At 35.9% G+C, this 26014-nt stretch overlaps 2 protein-coding genes across 6 annotated transcripts; both read right to left on the reverse strand.

Moving 5' to 3' along the window:
- Positions 1 to 298: 298 nt before the first annotated feature.
- On the reverse strand, positions 299 to 3633 carry LOC113719568 (uncharacterized). Of its 3 annotated transcripts, none has more exons than XM_027244791.2 (5): positions 2983 to 3631; positions 2573 to 2761; positions 2028 to 2138; positions 1039 to 1517; positions 299 to 936 (listed from the first exon to the last, which is right to left on the reverse strand). In XM_027244791.2, the coding sequence occupies exons 1-5, from the start codon at positions 3473 to 3475 to the stop codon at positions 325 to 327; spliced, it is 1884 nt and encodes a 627-aa protein (XP_027100592.1). In that variant the 5' UTR covers positions 3476 to 3631; the 3' UTR covers positions 299 to 324. The 3 variants fall into 3 exon arrangements, with proteins under 3 accessions (XP_027100592.1, XP_027100591.1, XP_071928769.1); XM_027244790.2 differs by having other exon boundaries at positions 2564 to 2761; positions 2983 to 3630; XM_072072668.1 differs by lacking the exon at positions 2028 to 2138 and having other exon boundaries at positions 2564 to 2761; positions 2983 to 3633.
- Positions 3634 to 19789: 16156 nt separating this feature from the next.
- Positions 19790 to 25122, reverse strand: LOC113718721 (zinc finger protein 4-like). 3 transcript variants are annotated; one of them, XM_027243621.2, is made up of 3 exons: positions 24767 to 25122; positions 22706 to 22803; positions 19790 to 20765 (listed from the first exon to the last, which is right to left on the reverse strand). In XM_027243621.2, exon 3 carries the CDS (start codon positions 20674 to 20676, stop codon positions 19930 to 19932), a length of 747 nt encoding a protein of 248 aa, XP_027099422.1. In that variant the 5' UTR covers positions 20677 to 20765; positions 22706 to 22803; positions 24767 to 25122; the 3' UTR covers positions 19790 to 19929. The 3 variants fall into 3 exon arrangements, with proteins under 3 accessions (XP_027099422.1, XP_027099425.1, XP_027099424.1); XM_027243624.2 differs by having other exon boundaries at positions 22692 to 22803; XM_027243623.2 differs by lacking the exon at positions 22706 to 22803 and having other exon boundaries at positions 24767 to 25121.
- Between the last annotated feature and the right edge of the window lie 892 nt (positions 25123 to 26014).

A 26014-nucleotide genomic window follows, 5' to 3' on the forward strand; every position in this document is an offset into this window, starting at 1 on the left:
CTCTGCTGTCAGCAATCAAGTAATTAGAGAGATTCGCAGCATTGTGCTAGGATGGAGACCTATACCTAGGCTTCAGCAAAATCTGGAGCTGTGCATGGAATTAGGAGTTTCCCTTGCTGCATTTGATCCCATTCTTTTGTAAATAATATAGTTTGGCAATAGAGTTGGATTACCGTTCAATCTGTGATGCAAATTGGTATGGGGGGCCCCCAATCTTTGTGTAAACTCAACCGCTTATCAATAAAAGTATAAAGCGTACAAAAAAAAACTTGTTCAAACTTTTTCAATCTGCACGAAATTGACATGAATAAGCAAGGTCAGTGCTTAATATTCTTGGCCTCTATAACAAAGGCAATAACAAATAAGGTGATACACATAGTCGACTATAACATATGATGTTTCCATGAGCACAAGGGCCACCAGACCATAGATAAAGAAGAACGCCACAAGGGGTCTGAAGTCGGTAATCACAACTTTCTGCACTATTAATGCTTGGCAACATGCTACAATTGTGAAGACCGCGGAGTAGAAGATGGAAATCATGTTCATCACATAGTAGCAGGGCAGGGAAACATAAAAATCCTCGGTTTCAAATCGCAAAAAGATAATCACAAGCAGGGTCCCCATGGTGAACAGAGAGGAGAACAGCCCTCCTGCTAAGTAGAACATCAACAAGCTGAATTCCCAACGCCGGTTCTTGAGAAAAATGGCCTCTCCAGTCGTTTGATCGAAACCTCCAGGTACAGTAAAAATTGCAGCAAAGTTTATGGTACCAATGAGGACAGACACAATCAACACAGTGTTGGCCAATGCTCTCACAGTTTCCTCTGCCTTTTCACGTAGACTTGCATGGCTCGTCTCGAATACTTGTTTTGCTGTTTTCCCATCAGAATTTTGTAGTTGCCAGAGATATGGAAAAGAGTCATATTGCACCCGCTGTGGAGCCAAAGATCAATAATAAGTTGCAAATAGTCTGGAAAAGAAAATTAAACAATATACAACAGGCAATGCAATACTGGTATTAATTTAATTTGGTACCTTAAACCAGAGGACTTCCCACATCATTTGCTGAAAAACTCCAGGGGGAGTACTGGGAGGGGATTCCAGGCGTGCTGCGAGATGTATAATGCTATTTCCTTCGTGATCAATGGCACTTAGCATCCTGTCCATGTTAGTACCACTAGTCATCAAGTAGTCGTACAAGACCCATTTTTTCTCCTCCACTGCAATTTGCAGTATATTCCTTCCTTTTCCATCGAAGGTATACGAAGCTTCAGGGTAGACACTGAGGATTTCCTGAACTACCTCAATGATGCCCAGTCTCGTTGCTTGTATTAGTGGATCTGGCAGCCTATTTTTCTTTTCTGATGATATCCCAAACTGGCTGCCTTCAAGATCCTTGTCCTCTGCATGCACATAGTGGCTCCAATCTTCTCTTCTGATCAACCTTTCTGCAAGCATTTGTGCAACTGCATGGCTTTGCTTTGCATCATCGATTTCTTTAAGCCAAGGAAAACCTAGAGGCCGAATGCATCAAATTGGATAAACCATTAATGAGTAACTCCAATGAGGGCAGATTTGGTCAGGGAGATGCAGAAATAGTACTTCAAGATCCATTACATGTCCTAGGCTTTTTGTTCTTCTTAGAATCTGTTATATTGGCACAAATCTCCTCGGTTCTTAAAAAGAAACAGTTTGAAGAGGTTCAATTAGCCAAAATGAATTTCGAGACTTGCAATTGCTTGTTTATTCCTTTTTCTAGGACATGCCGATGAATAAAAGATGTGTGAAGTAAAAGGAAATTGAAGAGAGCATGCAGGCCAAGCTTAATACCACTTGAAAACTAAATTCTTACATTGTTTAGGCATGAAAAAGAAATTAATTTACTCAAAGGAAACAACATGTTGTTGCAATTACGAAAGTAGGCTAGACAAGACTATGCTTTACCCAAAGGAAAACAAAATTTTATCAACATATTCTGTCATCACTAGCATGAGTGCATACGAAGTAGATACAAGATGCTTTACCCAAGATATAATTGGCAGAAGAAGATCTGTTCAATTTATGAATGGAAGCTGTATTGCTTGGTTCTTCTGCACTATTGGCAGGTTGTGATTCCTTGTACAAGACCGGAATACCTGCCAGCAACACAATGAACTGATAGTATCACTCTTTCAAAATTTTGAGGGCATTTAAAGCCTGCTTCCTCGAAAAAACCAGCTGGCAGATAAAATGGTAGTTCAAATTGCTTCTCCATGGATACCCAAAACCATTAAACACTAAATTAGATGATTTTTAGCAAGGTCTCCAGGGTAAGCACAAATGCATGTCACCAGAACATAGTACAGTAAAAATTAGTTTAAACTTTTGTCTCCCAATGTCGGGGAGGGGAATAATCATGTGCTTGATAGGATTTGCATTGACTTCAAAACCATATCACATTCAGCCCAGTGATTATTGTCAATTTGCCTAATCAACATTGCGGGTACAGTACTTAAGTACTTGAAGAAATTCGAATGAATGTCTCTTAAGTCTGGGAAAAGAATTACATGTTGCAACTTACAGCACGTACACCAATAGATTATAGTTCGGAGTATATGCAGAGGAATGAGGGACTTCCTCCCAAGATCTTTGAGCGTGTAGGCAGAACCACTCCTGAAGGACTCTGGTTTTGCAGCCAAAAGATGTAAAGCAGTTTTTCCTTTTTCATTACGTTTGCCAGCAAGATCTGGATACGACTCCAATATGCCAATTGCCAAACCTGTTTGATACAGTAACGCGAAACATGTAGGAAGCAGTAAACTTGAAAAGGACAAACATTTAATGCAACAACATCCCAAATCATATTCCAGCAGCACAGACCTAGACAAAAGATAAGACAGCATAATCTGATAAACTGAACAAACATAGAGTTCAAATTCAGCAACAAACTTGACAGCTTTTGCGGAAGCAATCAAAATTTTACTTGATAGAGAAGCTTACTATAACATTCTCCAATGACAGCAGCATGAAGGATTGTGCATCCATCATTCCTCCTCATCATGCAATCACCGATGTACTTTTCCAGAAGTGAGAAAACTTCCTTTTTCCCACATGCAGCAGCCACAAAAAGAGGGGTTTCACCCAGTTTGTTGCTCTCAGACGCTAAATCCTTTTCTGTCCTTAACATGATCTCTGCGACATCCTTGTGGCCAAATCTTGCAGCTTCATGCAATCCAGTGTCGCCATTAACATTCTTTGCCTTCAGATTTTCACTGGTCACAAGACCATCCTGGAGAAGTAATCTGAAGGCATTCACATTTCCGTAAATGGCCAGAAAATGGAGAACAGTATCACCACATTTATCAAGTGGTTTCACACCTTCTTCCCTCCAGAAACTGCGAAAGGTATCTACTGACTGTTTTTTTCCCTCTAAGACTGCTCTATAAGTAGCAGATCGGTTGCTCCGATCCTCGTTGAATCTTGAGCTTGCCATTTTGGATAGGTACAGAAAAAAATTCTTCAAGGTTCTTATGAGAGTGCTGTATGATTACCACGAACATTGGCCCCACCAAAATGTGATAAAGGGAGCACGGAGTCTCAGACTTTTGCATCAGCTAAATTGTGCAAGCATAAAAGACGAAAACGTCGACCACTCTAAATTGTGCTAAAGGTGGGACGAAAACGTCCCACCCCCCTCTCCTCCCACCCCCCCGGGGGCGGCTCCCACTAAAGTTTGGTGTCATTTGAACTTTCCCTGGTAACATTTTACTTTTGTTTCATTTTTACCCATTGACTAACGGTCAACACTAACGATTGAGCAAAAAAGATATTGATGCCTTCAAAATAATAATTAGTGAAAACAATGTTGGAGAATATCCAATTTTTTTGGTCTCGGGAGGATGTCCGTACTCCTTACAAATGGAATCCAACCACTTAAGAAAATCACATGATCTTGAAATATATTCTAGAATCTAAAATCAAATCACTTCATGCATAAAATAAGTCATAAAATAATTAGCAAAAAAAAAAGAATACCATCCAAGTTTTACAACAAATTTTTCTATTGAAATATTCAAATTTCCATGATATGTATAAAATAGATATCTTACCAAAAGTTGTGTCGTACCTCCATTTATTGATTTTCACAATTTGAGAAAGAATATGTTTAACAATAGCAAAGTTTTGAATTTGCTTGATATGATTAGACTTTTTCTTTAGGAACTCAATTCTTGATTCTCTTAGAAAAAAAAGGTGAATATCATTAGAAATGGGTGACATGAAAAACATGGGCAAGAAAAAGAAGAATAGAGGAAAATGGAGAAAAGGTAAAATTGAAACTTTAAATAGTTTTTAATGGTAAAAGCTAATGTGACTTAATAATAGGAGGTAAAGTGCAACAAAAATAATTCTAGGAGGACAAAATCCAAAAGGCATCAAACATTGGGGAGCTTAGTGCCTTTAAGATGAATTTCCATTCTACGAGAAAAGAGTCAACTTACAGGAGGTGCAAGTAACTTTAATGACATAAAATGAGCTTCTACGCTTTCACTATTAACTATTAAGTTAAGTCATGTTATCATATAAATATATATATATATATTAATTTTTTCTAGTAGGGAATAGTGAAATCTAAGAAGCAGGGAGTCAAGACCTTTTATGTCCTGTGAATTTAACTTCAACCATTAGACCAAAACCTTTTAAGCATCTTTATCTTAATTATTAATACTTACCAAATATTTAATTAATTGCAAATAATGAATGTAGTTTATACTATTTAATCAATATATGTCAAAGATAAAATTATGATCCTTTATTTAAAATGCATTTTTTGTGATCCACCAACATTTTCAAAATTGTAACAGCTCGGTTCAAAATTTCAAACTCATCCACTTTTTGCTTGAAAAAGTTCACATATGTATCATGTTTTATAAAATTGTGGAGTAAAAGTGAAAATACGTATGTTTTCATTTTTTTTTCAACAAAAGTAAGAGGGGGTGCATGCAGATCTTATTGAGAAATTGGAACAAAAACTAAAAGAAGTATATTTGGCATTGGGATAATATGTCTAGCATGCGAGGGACAAAGAAAGCATAATGCGCAAATCTGAGGACTACTTTTGCAGTATGTTCTTTATGAATTTACTACCGATTTCTAAAATGAGAAGCCGGCCCAAAAAATCAATTGAGAGGCCCTTTGCTAAAGTAGCCCATTAATAAGCATGCGATGAAAAAGCATGAACAGTTGTAAATGTTTTGTTAATCCAACTACAAATGATGGAATTAAACTAAACTATTCTATTTGTTTATTTTCTAACGCTTTTAGTTTCTTGTTTGGTGTCTGTTTATTTAGTTCCGTATTAATTTAGAAAATTTCAAATCAATTTCCACAATTGTGCTTTTTTAAGAAATTTTGCAATTTATAAATACTATTAATCTGGTGGATTATTATCCGAAGAATTGAGTCGAGTCGAGTTTTGAAGAGTGAGTTAAGGAAAAACCTCTAAATTGAGATTTATGAATTGCCGTAAGTGAAAAGTTATAACTTGATATTGTTGTTGAATTTTGAGTTAATAAAATTGTTGAGTATTGTTTTTGTGTTTATTCTCCTCTTTTTCCCATATAGTTTTATATGTATTAAAATTGCTTCCTCTGTGTTTTTTTTTTTTTGGGCAAATAAGTGGTATCAAAGTCCTACACTTTGTTCGTAAGACTTGTTAATGGAATTGGGGCACAAAATTAGAAGATTTATTGAAATTGGAACTTTAAATAGTTTTTAATGGTAAAAGCTAATGTGACTTAATAATAGGAGGTAAAGTTTCAAAGTTATTAATTTATAGATGCTTTACAGTACTCCGCTCACTAAGTTGATAGTAGGTATATACTCTATAACACAACAAATCTAGTTACTAAGTCGCTGTACAACTTTTAGATGCTAACATGAACATAATGTACATGAATTCAATAATCATGAGTGACATATAAAAGTTCTCAACTAATGTTAGCTTTTCATATTTTTCCCATTTTCGAGCCTTTGCCGACAACCACATCTACTTTTCACTGATGTGCACCGCCCTTAGCATTTTGTGTTACTCTAATGATCTGCTGATCATTTTTTTTACTTCTTATCAGCTGTCTCTCGTACACTTATTAACAAGCTTTCTCAAAATTCTCAAAATGTATTATTAGTTTTTAATATGTTGATCTAGAGATCAGAAGAAAAGTAACGACACAATAATAGTATAATTTTATAACATTATCTAACTTTAAATATAAATAAATAGAGAGACCAATGGAGAGGATCTCACAATAGTATAATTTTGTAACATTATCTAAATTTAAATATAAATAAATATAGAGACCAATGGAGAGGATCCTAACTCGTGTGTAAACTAGCTTTAGACAGATTCCAAAAATATAGCTAACTTCGATGCCTGAAAGTGGAAGTGGCCATTATTTAACCTGGTATTTGGGCATATTAATAGGACTCAATTAGACAAACGAATAATAATAGGGAAGTCAAGTGATTAGTAGCTATTAAAAGGTTCGAAAGCAGATGGAGTTAAGGAAATAGCTTCTTTAGGCATGCTAAATTAGGCAAAAAAGAATCGAGTGCTTTATACTAAGGAGAGAAATTAAGTATTGAACTTATAGAGTATGTATGAGGCATTAAAAGAGAAATTAAGTATTGATTTTATTGAGTATGTATGATTACCCTTGTTTCTTTTTCTTTCTTGTTATAATGAGTAACACTTTGTTTGAAGAAAGCATAATATTCATATTAACTGAACTAGTTTAATCTAGTTCAATGAATTAACTGAAAAAATTTTGAAGCTTTATAAGCACATAATTTTTTCAAGCTTTATAAGCACATGCATAGTTGTATATAAAATATGTGTATGTGTTAGTATCTACTAGTATCGTGTAGATTAATGCCGTAACCCTAAATATTTCCTTCCAGCAGTCAAGACTTCAAGTATTGATCTAAGTACGCTTATTATTTTTCTTGCAAATCTTTAGCAAACTCATAAACTAGTAGCTACTAGATTCAATAAATTTCTATATTTTATCGATTGGTAAAGTTTAGAGATACGTTGGATTTGCAGAAATTTACTGGTAGCAATTGATATATGGATTGAGATTGTCCAATAGGGTTTCGTTGTAGGCCATCAGAGGAAGAAATAATCACCCTCCTCTGGTTAAAGGCTACAAACCAGCAAAAACATACAACGGATGTTGTCCCGGAGAAGATACTCTACGGTGCTGATGCTTCTCCCTGGAAGCTTTTCGGCAATGATGATTTTCGTTGGGAATTGTGTGATGATAGTGGAAAGAAGCGTACGAAAAGAATGGCATATGTGTCTACTAAGCTGTCCAAGATGAGTGCCAATAGGATTGCAAGAACCGTTGGTTACGGGATGTGGGAGGGACAAGCTAAGGCCCAAGACATTCCCAACTCTAGAGGAGAGATAATTGGTTCAAGGAAGATGTTGAGCTATGTCTTGAATTCTGGTTCGCTCCAAGGTGGTGGATGGATCATGCATGAATATTCACTCGCTGGTTCTTTGTTGGATCACATAGGCAGCACGGATTATGTTTTTTGCCGGATCACAATAGATGATGAAAAATATAATGAGGTGAAAAAAGTGGCAGAAGCCAAACAAGGAGTTAATCAATCTGGCTCCATGAGATGTACCAAGAATCCTAAAGTTTTAGGCAAGAGATCGGAGCCAAGTTTTGTGCAACAAAGATCCAACCCAAGTAAGATGCCAAGAAGCGGAGTAGTAGAAAAAGAAACATCAGGGAACGCTGCTGCTAACTTGGCAATGGGAGCTAGTACGGATGGAGCAATTGAGACACCTAATTCTTTGAATAACCATGAGGGATTTGTTATCAATCCTCAAGCAATTATATCCGATAAGTTATTTGGTATGGATGGACAAACTTCCTACAGAGATGCCTCCCTTGAGAGTGGTCAATCCGTGAATTTGATGGGTGGGATTGGTGATGGTTTTGGATTGGACGATGACATGGTACAATTTACAGCTCTGTTGGATGGGATATTGCAGGAAGATGGTGGATCAGTCCAACCGGAAGTAGCGTTACAATATGTATGCACAACCAATTTCAGTGGCAAATGAATGGTTCCAAGATGCCCTGCAATCTTGCGGACTTGTGGTTTGATCAGGACCTGGGGACAAAATGAAGAATTGATGGGGACTCGAGAGATAACAGGAAGAATTAATAGTAGACTAATGATAGAACAAGTTAACGTTTCGAAAATACATTGTTTCTGCAATTTTGGATTAATTTTTCCTATTATTTATAGTGCCACAGTTCCTTCCTAGTTAATGCTATAACTGCAAATCATAGCTCTTGAATTGGCTTAATCTTTACTGTTATTTGAGCAATTTTAATATAGTGAGAGAATTTTCATAACCATTGGTTTAATAACTGTGAATAGCTAGATTGTATTGTTGGCAATAGCAAGGATATATGCACGTTTCGGAGATAAAATTAGACTGGATGCTTTCACAGAGAGCACAAAAATTAAAAGTGACTGATCAGAGATAAAATCTAAACCAAAGGGAAAAAAATACCAATAATTATTGCATTACGAGTGAGGTAGTACCAAAAAATAATAAAGAAAGAAAAGTTAGGCCTCTTGAAACACAGCCTCAAAAGAACTAACAAACTCAGAAGTATGCTGATTTTAGTAGATACTGATGAAAAACGGAAGCATTGCAGGGAGTGAACACTCATCCCCATTGAAGTAAACTTTATTGCGAAATCCATCACCAAGGGCCACTGATATATTGTAATTTTGTCATTAATTTTATAATTATTTTTCTCTTTTATCTTACCAAATATTGCGTTAATTAATAGATTTTACTTAGTTTTGATAATTTGTGCTGGTTATAGGGATTTGGATAAAAAGAAATTGAATAACGTGATTTCCTCACTAAACTTGCTGTTCCGTGTAGCCACATCAAATTCAAAATTCAGCACATCTGGAGAGCTTGGGAGTTGAAGTGCAATGTTCAACTATGAACTGAAGTCTCGAAAGTGGGGTCACAATATTTTATCAAAGATATGTTATTGGTTTTCCTCTTCGGTCAAGATAGAATTTGCTGGAGTCATTTCTTTGACTTTAGTTGGTGGTAGTAGACTAGTAGTAGTATTGTAGAGATAGGAAACAAAAACGAAAATTGCGGCACATTGATTGACTACTAGTCTTGGTCAGCCAAAAGGGCGGAGCAAGTCAACTTAGAATCGGTTTGCTTATCTTTGGTTTTTTTCGGCTGCAATAGACGGAGGAGGATATTAGCATCTTTTTCTTTTTCCTTCTTGAGGATACTTTTCATCTCCAATTGAGAATGTTTTCGGCTATTGATTCTACAAATTTGCATGGGATTTTCTCGATAGAGATTAACTAAAACTTTATTTCTAGTCAAGGAACAACGAAGGATTTAGTTTATCTAAAATTATGAGATCGAATTGATTATTTTTATTTTTTTTATTTACTAGTATTTGTATGTTCTCTGATTTAATTTCTTATGGTTATTATTTTATTTGAATATTAAGGGCGCCCGATATTTAATTAATCTAATAACCTAAAACCAGTTAGGGCAGTTAAATCTATAATTGTTTAATTGTTTTAAATTAGTAGTGACTGATATGATTGAATTTGTATCAAGGAAACGTATGGGCTAATTTAAAATAACTCTCGTAGCGTGTTATTTGATTAGAATAGAGTTTTTCTAATTCTTAAGACAATTAGAAAATTGAACTCTATGGTCGTGTCTAGAGTTATTTCTTGATAAGGAAAGTGATTAACAGTCGTACCTTGCTCACTGATACAGTAAGAAGATGTTAATTGTCATCGCTTGTTTGACAGTTATAACTTGTTTATCAGTGAATGAATGAAATTATTATTGCATCCATGATTAATTGAATGAACCATCTCCGAAGTTATTTATTAGCTAGAGTTAGAGCTGTTAATCGAACCGGGCAGCTCGCGAGCCGAGCTCGACCCGGCTCGATAAGGGCTCGACTCGGCTCGTTTATTGAGAGAAACGAGCCGAGCTCGAGTTTAATGATAGGTCATTATTTGTCGCTAAATCTATAATTATTCTTCCCTTGATTTCAGCCAAATATTGCGTTAATTGATGGATTATACTTATATTTGGTTAATGGTGCTAAATTGTAGGAAAAAGAGAAAAACGTGACAAAAAGGGGCAATCTTCCAATTAATCTGATAGTGGCACGTTCGGGATCGATTTCCAAGTTCGATTCAAACTCTGGCAGCTGTAGAGGAAGATTTGGAAGACTTGAATTCTAATTATTAGTCTTATGGTTGAATTAGGAAACTTGAAATACTTTCTTTTGTGGTTTATTTTGCTATTTAGGAAACTAGTTCTATTTGGTGGTAGATTTCCATTAGGAAACTAAGGAAAAAGCCACGGTTGTTGACCTTGGAAAGTGGGGACCATTGCAATTGTCTCCCAATATTGCTTTGACCGAAATTGAAGGGAGAAAAGGCTACAAAAGGCCAGCCGACTTTGAAGAGGAAAAAAGGCCGGATCCCGCGGGATTACTACGGAGCTAGGGATCTCACGTGATTATGACTTGGCCAGGGAATAAGAAAAAAGAGAAGGCAGCCGCTTGGCTCTGGTCCGCAGAGTAGTTCCTCTATTGTAAAACATTGACGCAATTTCCTTCAATGGAATTGTGTGAGTTACTCTCAATGGAGAACTAACCTCCTAATTCTAATCAAGGGGTACAACTGAAGATTTGGTTCAACAATTTCTGTGAGATCTAATTTATTTTAATTGCTTCCTCCATTTATTGGTATTCATATGTTTCCTGCTTTTAACCGTTATAGCTCATGTGGATGATTGATTAGTGCGCAATAATTGATTATTCATATAGGCTATTTTGCTAAATAGAGGTAACTGAATCCGTAATTGTTCGTTACCTCTATCCCAGTAGCAACTGGCGTAATTGGGTTTATGTCAGGGAAACATACGATCTAATTTAAACAAACCCTCGTAGCGTGTTTGTTAATTAGGATTGGGCCTTTCTAATTATTAATGCAAACCAGAAATTAAATCCTACGGACGTACCTAGGGTTGTTTTTGGGTTAGGGAAATAGTTAACGGTCGTACCTTGACTATCGATAAATTAAGGAAGGGTTGGTTGTTTATCGCGTGTATAACAACTATAACTGATCTATTAATAAATGTGGAATTATCTGTGAATCAATGATCAGTGCCTGAACCATTTCTGAAGTGTACCCTTGGCTAGAGTTTCTCCAATAATTATTTCTTTTATTTATTTTCTGTATTTAATTTATTTAGTTAGCATTTAATCCTAAACCCCCCATACCTTGGACTCTAGAAGAAACGAATTATTCCCAATCCCTGTGGATTCGACCCTACTCACCGCTATATACAAAATCTGTATTTTTCTCGAGTAGGTACTTATTATTGCACAGGTTCGGCACCTGTCATTTAACTTGATGCTCGTTTAATAGACGAGCTCGATAGGCTCGAATAGTAGGGGTATTAGTGTCATTTCATTATGTATTTGATACTCTACAAGCTCGATAGGCTCGAGTTCGAACTCGAAATTGCTTGAATAGTAAGGGTATTAGCGTCATTTTAATTGTGTATTTGATATTCTACAGGCTCGACAAGCTCGAGTTCGAGCTCGATAAGCTCGACTCGATTTTGAACTCGAGTTCAAGCTCGAGCTCGAGTTTTCTACCGAGCACATCGAGTCGATCTCGAATAGTTTGTGAAGCTCGAATTACTAATCGAGCGAGCTCGAGTTGGCTCGATTAGGGGTTCGAGTCGAGCTCGATTATCACATGCTTGAGCTCGACTCGGCTCGTTAACAGCACTAGCTAGAGTTTATTTATTATTGTTTCATTTTTAGTAAATTGTTAGTTAGGCCTTTTATTTGAATTGTTTAATTATTCATATTTTTATAAAAATTTTCCCATATTCTAAACTCTAAAAGAAACAAATTATCCCCAATACCTGTAGATTCGACCCTGCTTACCGCTATATACAAAAATTATATATTTTTTGAGTAGATATTTATTATTGTATAGGCTCAACACATGTCAGTCACATTAACTCCTGGAGTCTTTTTCTTATAAATAATATAACAGAATGCTGCAAATTGACCAGGAATTGGGAGATCTATTTGTTTGCTACTTTGTTATGCTTAGACAAAGGATGGGTTTTATACTTTTTTTTTCCATTTCTCTTCTTATTTTGCCATTACTCTTATATTTTGCCAACAAAATCACAATACTATCAATTATTCCTAGTCTTCATCATGATCAAATATCAAACTAGTAATTTTTTTTTATAACTTTGAATATGATCTAATTCTTTTGGAACTCTTGATTGTTTATTTATTTTTTATGGTATCAAAATCAACAATAAATCAATAATAAAAAAAATAAATGGTCTAAAATCATTTGTAAACTACAGTAGTTCCACCACTTGACTAATCCACAAACTTTTTTAAAAAAAATTATAGTGACACTTTCTTCTCCATTTTAAAATGAATCTCTATCTTCAATAAAGTACTATTAAAAGCAACCTATCCTAATGAGATTTATTATTGTAGTTGATTATCAAACAACAAATATGGGTATAAAAAACTTGACACTCATTCTTTTATAATTATGCTAAATTACTATACAATTGTTAAAAAGAATAAATTAAACTTTATTAGATGAAGGCATTTTAGGATATTCATTAAATTTTTTTACCCTATTTTAAGATTTTGTTACTAAAAGTGTCAAAATAGGGGAGGTAAGTGAAATTTAAAATCCAGAATGAGTTTAGTGAAATTGCTAGAAAACTCTTTGCTAGAAGAGTTTTCTGAAATTATCCCTTGAGGAAAATCATAAGGATGCGTTTTAAATGCGTATAAATACCTATATTTACTGACTATGCATTGCGTACGTGCTTGAGTATTGTGTAACTTGTCCAAAGAAATTAACATGATGATGCCATCGTTAGTTTATAATAACTATGTCTGTTCTTTTCTAACTACCGGAATTATTGGAAGGATAATTCTTAGATCACAGGTGCTGTGAGTTTCACCCTCACAGTAACATACACCTATTGAGGGTCAATTACAATTTATCCTCTAAGATATATTCTAATTCTTATTTTACCCCCTAATCTTTATTTTGTATCACTTCACTTCCTAAAAGACAAAAAACCCCCTCCACTACGCTTTTTTGGAAAAAAAAAAAAATCCTACCAATTTTTCCTTTTCTAAAGTACGTTTTTTGACAAAAAAAAAAAGAAAAGAAAAAGAGAGATGGAGCAAATTAGGAGCAATCCTAAAAATGAAAATATTGCACGTGTCGAGGATTTGAAATCAAAGCATCAGGAAATAATTTGAGAATGTAGATGAAGCTTAATTGCACCAATCCCTCCATAGTTAGAGGCATATTGTATTTTATACTGACTAATAGTCCAATCAATGTCTTTGTATGGGGGAAAAGCCAAAAAAAAAAAAAAAAGAATTTCTAAACAGTGGCCATTGATTTCTCTATGCTTTTAACCAGTGTTTTCAAATCCCAGATGGGAAACAGATGCTTTGACCGGTGGGACTGGGATTGGCAATGGCGATAGGCCTGTCAATTGGGTTGAATTGACCGAGCGGCTCTAAATTTAGCGGATTAAATCTTTATGCAATGTGAGTTAAGTTAAGCATGGATCAAAATATTTTGCCTAATTTAAATATAAGCTAAATTTAGGTTGCACTGAACTCAACCTACTTATCGTGCCTTGGTCGGGTTGGGGCGCCGGGCTCGGACCGCAGGGGATTAGTCGGGCCCCGTAAGGATTGACCCATACACCCTTGTGTCGAAAAAAAAAAAAAAAAGAACTCAACCTACTTAATACTCAACATGAACTATATGTAGACCAGGGCTTATATGTAGGAACTAAGAAGATTTTTTTTTTTTATCTAAATTCATTCTGATAATTACAATTTAAATGGCTAATTTTATGATAAATTGTTCTTTTTCAATTTTGATTTGAGAGATTTATGGATATTATGGTAAATTACATTTTTTTTTTTTCATGAAATTCAAACTTTTATTGATATTGCAACTTTTCTAGGTAGTATAGAATACATATGTATTAGCTAGTTGCTTGGTTTAATTAGATTTTGTCAATGTGAAAAGCATATGATGTCAATTTTGGCCCTGCCCGAATTAGGTCCAATATCCAACCTTTTTTCTAAGCTGAGCAGTAGCCATAAAAAGAATGATAGGAGCTTAGGTTCAAAAGAATGATTTTTTAGGGCAGCTAAATTTGAGCATGTCAAAGCCCCACTCACATAGACCAATTAACAGACCTATATGGCACTAGTTCAGTTGTACATTAAGCCAGCCCATAAAAGTTAAAATCAATCAAACTTGATCAAAGGCTGGTGGCCACCACTAGCTTGAACCCTTGCCTCCCATCAAAATGCCATAATTAAGTGATTTGCTTCAAAAAAATTCAGACGGGTGTGTTGTGCACCCGTTTGATCCGGTGGTGGTTTAGTCCCCTTCACGTTATCCCTAGGCCTCCTTAGGTCCGCCCCCTCCCCTTTAGTATAGAATAGATTAGATTATACAACAGTTGTCGTCTCCGAAAAAAAAAAAATCAAACTTGATCAAAGACCGGTAAAATCATTCAGAAATGGTAAATTAGGGAGATTGAACTAGTTAAACACTATATATATAAATATATATATATATGATTCAGTATTTTTTTTAATATTAAAATAAATTTAAAAAGTTTGACATTTGACTCAACCAATTGAACCAGTTGAAGCGATTAACTGTGAACTGGAGCTCATCTGGTTTATCCGGCCACCGAACTGATTTTAAAAACATTGCTTTTAGCAAACTTCAACTCAAGTTCTCCCAACTATTACCAACTCTGCTCAAATCCCCCTCAAACATGGTTACTAAAATTTTTGTTATTAAATTTGCACATTGTGCCTCTTAAATATACATTCTATAGTAAACAAGAAAGAACTAGATTCCCGTACTACTAACCTAAGTGCTCCACCAAAAATGCACATTCAGTTCTTTATATAGAAACATAAAGATTGTGACTGAGTTTAATAAGCAAATGAACCATTATTATGTTCAGTCACCTTGAGCTTGAGGCATTAACTACTCTTATAGCTCTTAATGGACTCAGCTGGGTGATTTCTAGAGCCACAGAAAACGAGTATCATATAAGAGAATAAAGGTCTTAACTTGTCCAAAGCATGAACTGTATCTTCAATCCATCCCTGCAGGTACCTGTATATTATATACATGCCTTTCAGTAGCATGTTCAAGATACTTCGCCTTTTCAGCATTGGATTCTGGAATTATGAACTAATGACAGCTGCTAGCAGTAAAGACTTTATTTCTTCAGCGTCCATTTCAATATGATAAACCGATCTTGATCAAGTCTTTGGTAGAATATTACCACATTTATGAATTTGTGGTAGCAGCACTTCATCATTCCTGTGACTCTTGGCTTGTGGAATGTTGAACAAAGACGCTATAGTTTGTAACCTTCACGCTAAGACATCCATGATATCCTTCTTTTTTTTTTTTTTTAATACCAGATCCACAAAACTTTGTGTTTACCACTTGAATTTTATCAAAGATTTAAGTCAATGTAGTTGTCATGTACCTTGTTTTTTCCAAGAGAAGGAAAAGGTTGAAGTAGTTGTTGTACCACGCTTGGTTGGGATAGTCTCCATTTCCCGACCATTTAAAACTCCATGGATCCTTCAATACCTAGTGTAGCTTCAGCAGTTTACTCCATAGGTTAACTCACCCTATGTCTTAATATTTCTCGTGTACTCAACATATCACCATAAATCTGATCCCATACTGATCAAATAACAAAGAGATATAGACAAGAAAGCATAAATGTTGATGGAGAGGGCAAAGGGAATTTTCTTCTCTGTTTCAAGTTGCAGCCAGAATCTGATAAAACAAAGGTAAAGAGGCCTAAATAGCCAAAATCCTCGTGCGGCTGTATGCCAATACATGCAGAAACTTCCAAAGGAAACTGAAATTACTAAACTTTGTAGTACAAAGAATCACATTGAAGTAGCAAAACTAACAATAAGCCAATCAACTACAACACATATCAGCAATACTGAGAACGGACCTCGTTTTTATTTTTCTGACTCACATTGCATCCCAACACTTCTCCTGAATACTCAACAAAATGGATGAAGCTCACCCTTTTCTTGAGTTTCTTGTGGAGGACCTTGAGCTGCTATTAGTCCATGCTTCTTCAAGTTCAATTCCTGTGGAGAAGATCCAGCTGGTGAAATCTCTTTCCGAAGATCTCAAATTCTTCATATCCTTTCTCAAAGAAGTACCGGAATCTTTCTCTGAGAAGCATAGCAGTGTCCAAAACAATGAGAGTTTTAAGACTCAGGAAATGTCTAGTGTTCTCTTAGTCAAAAGAATGGAGGAACAGGTCAAGTCTATCAAGAAAATATATTGGGTGTTGATACTGATGTTGTAAAATATATAGTATTTCAAAAATATTCTTTGTCCCACATCGAAAAAATGAGAAGTATTATTTTCTCTGTCCCACATTGAGAAGTGAGAAGGGTTGCAGTCTTTGTCCCACATCGGAAGTGAGAAGGGTTGCACCTCACTCTAAAGTCTATAAATAGGATCCACTTCTCCCTCAGAAAATCACCCCAGCAGCTTCAGTTAATATCTTTTGATAGCTGCTCTATCCCTCTCTCTCTCTCTCTTTTATTTTTTTGTTAGTTGATATCTTCCTGATAATTCTGTTCTCATCCTTTTTATATATATATCTGCTGGTTTTAATTTGCTTGTTCTGGTCCTTCTAGTTTGCAACAAGAAGAAAGTTTGTCTTTCTTGTTCGCAATAAATAGAAGAAGGCTTGTTTAATCCTGGGGAAACATTTCAATTTCATGAAATAGTTTCTTAGGACAGTGCTACGCACGACTCAAGCAGATAGTGTTAACATTGTTGTAGCCAATTATCCAACAATATGCTTCTTGTGATGAAGATTTGTCCAGAGGAAGCAGCAATGGCTCTAATGCAGAGATAGAAGTTGTATTGGGTTACAGAGAGGAGAAGAAAGCACTGCTAGAAAGGCTTACTGGAGGACACAAGGAACTAGAAGTTATATCGTATGCTGGCGTGACAAGCACTCTTGTTGATCATTTTAAGGTACGTAGAAAAGGAAACTTGTGTCACAATGAGCCACAAAGAAAATTGTTGGAGCAAATTTTAGGTACTGTTTCTGGTGATAAAGACTCTGGTTACGGTGTCAAGGTTCAGGAATTGGGAGAAAGGTTGAATGAATTATTGAAGGGAAAGAGATATTTAATTGTCATTTATCAGAGATTTGATATTGGGATCTGGGTTGATTTGAAGAAGTATTTTCCAAATGATGTCAATGGTAGCAAAATTTTTGTGTTCCGTCCTTGTAGCTGTCCTGATTATCAAAATGAGGAGGATGGATGGAATCCATTAGCATCAGAGTTGCACTAGACACATGTACATGCAAAAACAAGGGTAGATCACTTCTGCAGAAAAATGAGAAATGTTGCTTGCGAACTATTTCAATCTCCAGCGCTTGCTGTTTTGGCAGGAAAAATTAGCTCTATGAAGAAAGAGATTATGCAAGTTTGTGTGGATGGCTTCCCTGATGTCAGAAAACTAGATGGAAAATTTGAGTCGGAGAATTTGGAGAGGAAGAGCAGTAGCTCCATCAAAGGAGAAGAAATAATTGTAGGTTTTGATGATGAGGCACGGGTTCTGCTCGAGAGGCTAACAGAACAAAACAAAAAACTCAAAAGTTATCTCAATTGTTGGAATGGCAGGTATTGGTAAGACAACCATGGCTAAAAGACTGTACAACCATCCACTCATTGTTTATCACTTCCACGTTCGTGCATGGGCATTTGTCTCTCAAGTGAACAAAAAGGTAATGTGTTGCAAAAAATCTTACTTCATTTGATCCGTGATAAAGAATCCCTACGTAACATGAGTAATGAGTCAATGGGAGAAAAGTTATACAAATGCTTGAAAGGCAAAAGATATTTAATTGTCGTTGATGATATATGGGATATGGAGGTCTGGAATGATCTGAAGAAGTACTTTCCAAATGACGAAAATGGCAGTAAAATTTTAATGACAAGTCGAATAAGAAACGTGGCTGGGAATCCTAGAAATGGTAGTCCCACGTACTATCTGCGATTTCTCAGTCAAGATGAAAGCTGGGATCTATTTGAGCGCAAAGTATTCCCTAATGGCAGCTGCCCTCAGGACTTAATGGAAATGGGAAAGAACATTGTAGCAAAATGCAAAGGATTGCCTCTTGCAATTGTGGCTGTATCTGGATTGATTTCGAAGAAAGAAAAGACGCGTGAATGGGGGTTGTGTATTGCTCAAAATATTGATTTGTACATTGATATGATGCAGAGCAGTTCATGAATGTTTTAGAGTTGAGTTATAAACACTTGCCTCAGAGGTTGAAATCATGCTTTCTTTACCTTGGAGCATGTCCGGAAGACTATAAAATCTCCCAGCTATCTACTTCAGGTTTTCTCCAGGATCTGTTGTCAAGAATTCCTAATGTCAGAAGTTTGGGATTTCATGCCACTTTATCAAACAGTGAGGACCCTTTATCTTTGCTTGATCTTGCAAATTTATATATGCTTGAAACGCTGAAATTTGAATATCAGACTTTTGGCATGGTGCCTGTAAGCATTTGCCATCCTGACAAGTTCCCATCAAGTTTGAAAAAATTGACTCTCATTTGGCAGCCATGTAAATTGGGAAGAGATGTCCATTATTGGTTTGCTACCTAACTTGGAGGTTCTCAGAGTAAAAGAGAATTTCTTCAGTGGACCAAAGTGGGAAACATGTGAAGGTGGTTTTCTGCATCTCAAGTTCTTGAAATTGTCACATATGGATCTTCAGGAGTGGATTGCCTCTGCTGATAACTTCCCTAGCCTTGAAACATTAGTGCTAAATGGATGTCTGGATCTTGCTGAAATACCATCTGCAATTGGATAAATTTGCACATTGCAACTCATTGAGGTATATATCGCTCATCAAAATCTGCTGTTGATTCAGCACTGCAAATAGAGGAATCACAGAGAGGTTGGGGCAATGATGACTTGAAGGTCCTCATTCACCCAGCCAACTGAGTCATCATACAGCCAAATGAATATGCCTTCCACGCTACATCTTTTACTATCACATCTAAATAGTTTTCCACATTTGGTATCACTAATTCAGCTAGATTTATGAATTACAGGAAAAAAGATTCATCTGCATGGCCCCCTGAAGCTCAAATTAAGTACTCTGTCAAGTTACAAAGGTCCTGAAAGGAGTTAGAATAGCTTAGAGCCCTCCCATGCTTTGAAATTTGATCAACAAGAAATTCTGGACCACTGCTTGCAGATTTTGTTTTATGCTTACTTTTTTGCTTTTTTTTTAAATGTAATATGAAAATCCTCTCCTTTTTCTTGCACCTCATTCCGTAAATTGACTTTTCCATATTAATTCAAGGTCAATCACTAGGTAATGATGTGACATCCTGAAGAATACCAAAAATATCATTCTGTTCAGCTAAGCACATGTTCATGCATTCAGTTACAAGACTGCCGAAAATCTGCATATTCAAATGGGCATATATTCCTTGCAATCTTCTTACTGCAGAAAGTTGAATAACGTAATTAATGAACTGAAGCATCTGTTAGAGACAGCATAATTAAGTTGAGGAGGAATTAGGATTAAAAAGCTCATATTCAACCCTTAACACTTAATCCCTGTACATTAGCAAATTGTCACAAAATTATGAATTCAGAAGAAATAATTATGACTTCGTATTACAAAAGAGAAGATGACTCGTCAAAGTTTCAAATTTAGATCAGGTGTTGTTGATGAGTCTGCTCTAGGCGGTGGTGCCACTGCTACAAAATTGATGCTGGAACTTTGCCCAGAATTCAAAGCCAGATTGCTGGCAACTCCTTCAACTTGTCGGAAACTGCCAGGCCAGTACATTTCTACTTCATCATCTTCCATATACACTGGCATACCAAAATAACCTTGTTCAAACTTTGCTCCGCCTCTTATTGCATGGAGAGGCCTATCTGATGACATAATTGGTTGGTGCACCGAAGCATGAGCTTCAATGCCCAAAGACCGAAATGCAGATCCATGAAGGGGAAGAGATGCCAAGCTGGCATAGCGATCTGATATCATATTCATCCGCATGGCCCTCTTTGCAAGTGTCCTCTCCCTCTTGTGTGCATTTTGATGACCGCCTAATGCCTGCGAGCTATAGAACTTGCGCCTACAATAGTTACAGGAGAATACCCTGGACACTCCTGGAGTTGGGGGATGAGGAAATACTTCACCATTATTCTCACCAACACCCTTCGAATCAGTATCACTGCTGTTGAAGCCAAGAGTCAAGTCAAGAGTAACTGGCCTTGGATCCCTTTCTAGATCAAGTGAGTGTGTGAGAGACGGTGAAGAAGTAATGCTCTCCTTCGAAGGACCAGGAGAGACTTCTTGGGTGGATATGTTGGAGGCAACTTGACTGCTCACCTCAGAATCCTCTTCAGATTCAAGGTTAATAGTTGGTGCCTTCATTTTGGGGTAGAGCACTGAAGTACAAAGGAGTCCCTTGACTAGTAATAGATCTTGTTACCACTCACAACTAATGCTTCTTGTTTATGAACCTGAAAGTATTGTGCCATAGTTATTACAAAAAAGTATTTCCGAAAGCAGCACACATACATGCACTAACAGAAACATAGAGGAGGAGCAAGGACGACCATCTCTAACTTATTTGGAAACACACATGGCGATAGAGGTAAAAGCAGTTGTACTGATTAAGGCAATTTGAGATGACGTTCCTGGACAAAACAGTGTCGGCAACCCCAAATAAATAGGTAAGAAGGTGCACACAAGGAGTACTGTTAATTCATAATTTTCAGATTGCAAGGCATTGTGAATTTTAGTAGCTTGGTAAAAGAGTACAAGCACATTAAAACTCCTGACAGGCTGTAAGCTTCAGTGCTACCTTTCTTACCCATTTCTATGGGTCGCAAAAACTACTTTTACAGGATTTTGTAGCAAATGTAGATTGCGCAAATGGTCATTCCTCGTGTTATCATTCAGGTTTAAATAGGCTAGGCTAGACACACTTCCCTAATTCAGACTTTCTACATAAGCCAAGGAGGTTAGACAGTACATCTGCCAAAAGCAAGCTAGCATCGGTCCATGACAAACCTCCAAACCCCAACAAACTCAAGGTGACTTTCCAACAAAATGATGTTTATTAGAAACTAAAAAAATTAACAAAAAATTAAAAAAATCAGAGGCAGCTAAATTCCATGAGACAGGACACTAAGCCGAGAAACTAAATTGGTTGATGGAACCATCCTATTTCCTTTGGGCAACTAGACAAGCTTAACCAGGTAGGACACAAACAATTCTCAATTGAAAGACCACAAAGAATGTAAATCAATAGGCACACATCATTTGTAACCATCAGAGTCACAGTTAACTCCCATAGAAAAAGCAGGAATAGAGGGCGATCACAAATACTCGTTACTTCAGCTACGAAAACAGCAGGTGCATCTAAATATCATTTAAAACCCAAATGCATATTCATGGTGGGGACTCCAATACATTCTGAACGTATACACTTGTACTCTTCTGATGAAAAACAAGCTTTCAGGACAATGGATTCTCTTTAGGAACATCAAATGGAAAACCACTTGTCCCCTATCTCACATAATAGTTACCAGGAGAATGTATAGGCTATTTACACTTCTTATCTTACAGTACTATAAAGCCAATAGTTCTGCAAATGGTCATAGAACATGCAGCTACTTCATTGGACAAGCCAACGAAAAATTCTCCTTATAGTGTTCCTCATAAGATGGCTAAACAAGTTTCCACAACAAGGAACAAGAAACATCAATGTCGAGTCCTTTTTTTTTTTTTGGGGGGGGGGGGGGGGGGGGGGTGCTGCTTCATGATGGGTAACGTAGATATGATCCTATCCTATAAAATCTTCAACTTAAACAAGATGATACAGCAGTTCAGATACACATATACCAGTTCCTATCAATGTCTTAGTTCTCTCTTTTAGCAAGTGTTTACTTCTCACCTATACATTTTCAAGAAGTTAAGGCCTTAGAAATAGATTTCTAGACCCAATGTAAATTAACATAAACGGATGAACGTCATTGGATGGTAACTAATGCAATTCAAGATCAATAAAGAAACTGCCAGATAGATATCAACATTTTTTTATGACAAAGTTCCTATCTATTAATTTTATGGAACAAGGCCACCATCTCAATTATGTCGCAGGCAGAACACAGCCAGCAGTATCCAAGACTTTCTGATATCATTCTTGCTTATCTTCTTTAGCATGGACTTTTAATGTTCTAGAAAAAGTACATGGTCAATCGCTCTGATTCTTAGATGCAAGTTACTTGCAAATTATTTGCCACTTAGTTAATAATAACATCTTCCACTGAGCGAACTGTAGTCAATGGAAAAGCACAGAACTACATTCAAACCGCAAAATGGAAGACTAATGGCATTTTTAGTATCATGAAACTAAAAGACGTGAGATTAATTCTGTATACCGACTTCCATATACCGTGGATTTCAAAATGAAGCTTATGCCTGAATGACCACGTCAAAGCCAAATAGTAAGCCAGCATATGTAGGACCCTGTCTTCTCTAGCACCTGTGTGCCTAATTTCAACATCATGACGAAATTCAATTCATCAAATCACCATTAGGTTCCTTAAAAATGATAGAATGTTAGGAAGCAATAATTTGTTTGGGTTTATTGAAGCATATGTTGAATGAAGCCCCAGTCTGAGTGTTTCCTGCATTCCCAGATTCAAAATCCTTTCCGTTTTCTATTATGAAATTCCATAGAAACAAAGTATATAGGTAATCGAATTAATATACAGCAACAACATGAAGGAGAGAAACGATAATGAAAAAAAGATTTCCAAAGGATTTCTTTCTTTATCCTTGGTTAAGACAAACCTATTCAAAAATCATGGATTTTAAGAATCAACGCATCCATTTCAATCACGCAGTTACCAAAACCAGGTGCAAGAAAGAGAAGTATGTATATTGCTTGCTCTTCTCTTCTCATTTTCATACCAAAACATTCATAAATTGATTAGATTCCCTTTGTGGTACTAAGGATCCATGTGGATTTTTAGTACATTTTCTGCATAATTACGTCTTTGGTAAAGATTAATTGTGACTACAATTAATCACTAAGTCAGTCATGGTCAAAGCCCACATGAGAACTCTTAAATCATCAGCTAAGAAATATCTAGTCAAGAGTAACTCACTTATCATGGCATAAGAACCCTCATATGACACACAATAAAAAGGAGTAAAGCAGATTAAGTAAAAATAGGTAGCAAGAATTGCTTCAACAAACCAAAATGGTAGTGGCCACTTAATATCTTTTTGAAAGCCAAAAACTGTTTTGCTTTAGCTCACAATTTACCATCTAAACTTTGATGGATGCTCCCTAATATCTCAGGACTGCTCTAAACTTGCCACCAGATTATACACCCAAACTTTCTTTCATTTGGTTAATCTAACAATTTTTTCATCAGAAAGCAGTTTCACTCAGAAGAATATATGTGCCCACTGAATAGTAGGTTAAAACCTCCATGTCATTTGACTCTAAATAGCACAGCTCTGTCTAATTCTAATGTCAATCTAAAGTTTACTAATTCAGTTTGGAAATATTTTGCAGCCTTTGCAATTCTGGATAAGTTTTATATTCTGATTACAATGCAAAAGAAGAAAATGAAAATTTTGATGGAAAAACAATGGGACAAGCACACAAATAAAATTTTGACTTGTAAGTCCATGTATGCTAGTTTTTTTGGTATCCAAAACAGAAAATGGGCAACTATCATAGTCCCTCCATTGACCCAGAACTAATAAACCACAGGAGATACAAAGGAACTGGTGAACTATTTCTAGAACACAACCTTATGACAATAGCTATGAGCAACAAACAGATTAACCAAATAGTAGTATAATGGTTTTACCATCCAACAGAGGAGACAAAAAGTATCCAGAAACACCAATAAGTAGCATGTGACCCAATATAAACACCAGGTCAGCCTGCCTAAGCAAAGAGCCTCAGATCTAATATATCACTCAGTAAATATGTTTCTTGTATTTTAAAATTTTGAAAATATTAATTTTCTTCTAGGCATATGAAAGAAAAGACTCCAACCCTTCAATAATTAGGGGCCATAGCAAAGGATATTCTATGAATACTACAAATAAGCATCCTCATCAGAGCTGAAGTTTAACCAAACAACATAGACAACGAGAAAACTTGAAACATCATTTAGTAGAACATCATATAAGGTTATGCAGAACATCTTCAGGTCATATGTCAAGAAACATGGAAGACTTGAACCATCAAACTGGAACATGTCAAGAAAAAAGTGATAAAAGCCAAATCCCCTGTTAATACAGCTTTGTTTTATGAAGAAACAAAATTCCAGATAATCAAGAGCCCACAAAAACCAGCCAAAGATTTCAACAGGCACATGAAAAAAAAAAAAACTAGATCATATATTACTAATCATCTACCCAAAAAGTAAGCGTACTAACATCCAAAATCTAGCCTGCAGCATAAAAAAGGAAGTAAGACACTGCATACCTCACGAGTTTGCCAAAAGCAGCAGGCTTCAGCTACTCTGATGACAAGACAGGCAGAAAGCTTTCAAGTTCTGTAGTTTTTACCAAATACGGTGAGAACAAGAGCAGAAGAAGAAGAAAAGATAACAAACACGGCAGTAGATGGAGATAAGATCATGAATGAGAGAGAGAAAGAAGGAGAGAGAAGGTGGTGGGACGTCAGATAAGTCAGAAGAAAAGCAGAAAACAGACTTGACACATTTTTGTTGGTTCTTTCTTTAACTACTGTAGTACTACTACTGATGCAGTCGCACACTACAAGACAGAGAGAGAAAAGGGCAAAGGACACCATATATTGTGTAAGTCCCACAAAAACTGATGCTGCTGTGCTACTACTAGAACAATAAAGGGTGTCTGTTTCTGTACTCTCTCTGTACTGCTTTTCCTCTCTCATCGATCATCTTCCACCCTCAAAAAAGGCAAAAAAAATAAAAAAGGAAAACCAAAAAGAAAAAAAAAAGAAAAAAAATCTAAAAAGTTGTCTTTAGATTCTGTTCAGGGTTTTTCTACCAAATTGCTTTTTTTAGCAACTTGACTGGACACCCATAACAATTCCCATGCCCACCTCCATTCCACACTGCCTTTTACATGAATTGACAAGCACATCTAGTCTTCTTTCTAGCATACAGTAATGGGTTCAGATCTTGAAAAATTTTCTGTTCCAAGTACAAGAGATAATGTAGATCCAAGTCAGTGAATGTAAGTACCATGTATCACATATAAAAAATAAAAAATGAAGGGTATTGTTTATTTGTATAAGTATCCATTGAACCCTCGTTAAAATAAATAATGTGTTTAGATAAAGTATTATTTGAAATATTATTTAAAATAATTATTGTATTACTTTTTATGATATGATGTATGTGAGATAAAAAATAATTAAAAATATAAAAAAGTGGATTGAAAAATATGTTTATGATACAAACGAAATATTATTTGAAATAATTCAATCATCCAAAAACACTCAAAATTTAGTATTAATTTTTGAGTAAATTTTATATACACTGACAGTGCATACACTATTACCGTTGGATCCATGATACATGTGCAAAAATTAAATTTTAAATTCAAATTTTAGATAGTTGTCATTCATCCAATATTGACAGTGTATACACTGTCGGTGTAGGAAATATTAATTCTTAATTTTTTAGAAGATTATGTAATGCAACAGAAATCAATAGCTATAATTGTGTATATTTACACAATAATT

Source organism: Coffea arabica, chromosome 11e (assembly GCF_036785885.1).
Source record: "Coffea arabica cultivar ET-39 chromosome 11e, Coffea Arabica ET-39 HiFi, whole genome shotgun sequence".
Lineage (NCBI taxonomy): Eukaryota > Viridiplantae > Streptophyta > Magnoliopsida > Gentianales > Rubiaceae > Coffea > Coffea arabica.

Excerpts from the sequence above, each read along its gene's own strand:
- LOC113719568 (XM_027244790.2), bottom strand. The coding sequence starts at position 3,475 with ATGGCAAGCTCAAGATTCAACGAGGATCGGAGCAACCGATCTGCTACT. Across the intron at positions 2,762-2,982 it reads TGTCATTGGAGAATGTTATA|GTTTGGCAATTGGCATATTG; the intron begins GTAAGCTTCTCT and ends TGTATCAAACAG. Across the intron at positions 937-1,038 it reads GGGAAGTCCTCTGGTTTAAG|CGGGTGCAATATGACTCTTT; the intron begins GTACCAAATTAA and ends TTGGCTCCACAG.
- LOC113718721 (XM_027243621.2), bottom strand. The coding sequence starts at position 20,676 with ATGAAGGCACCAACTATTAACCTTGAATCTGAAGAGGATTCTGAGGTG.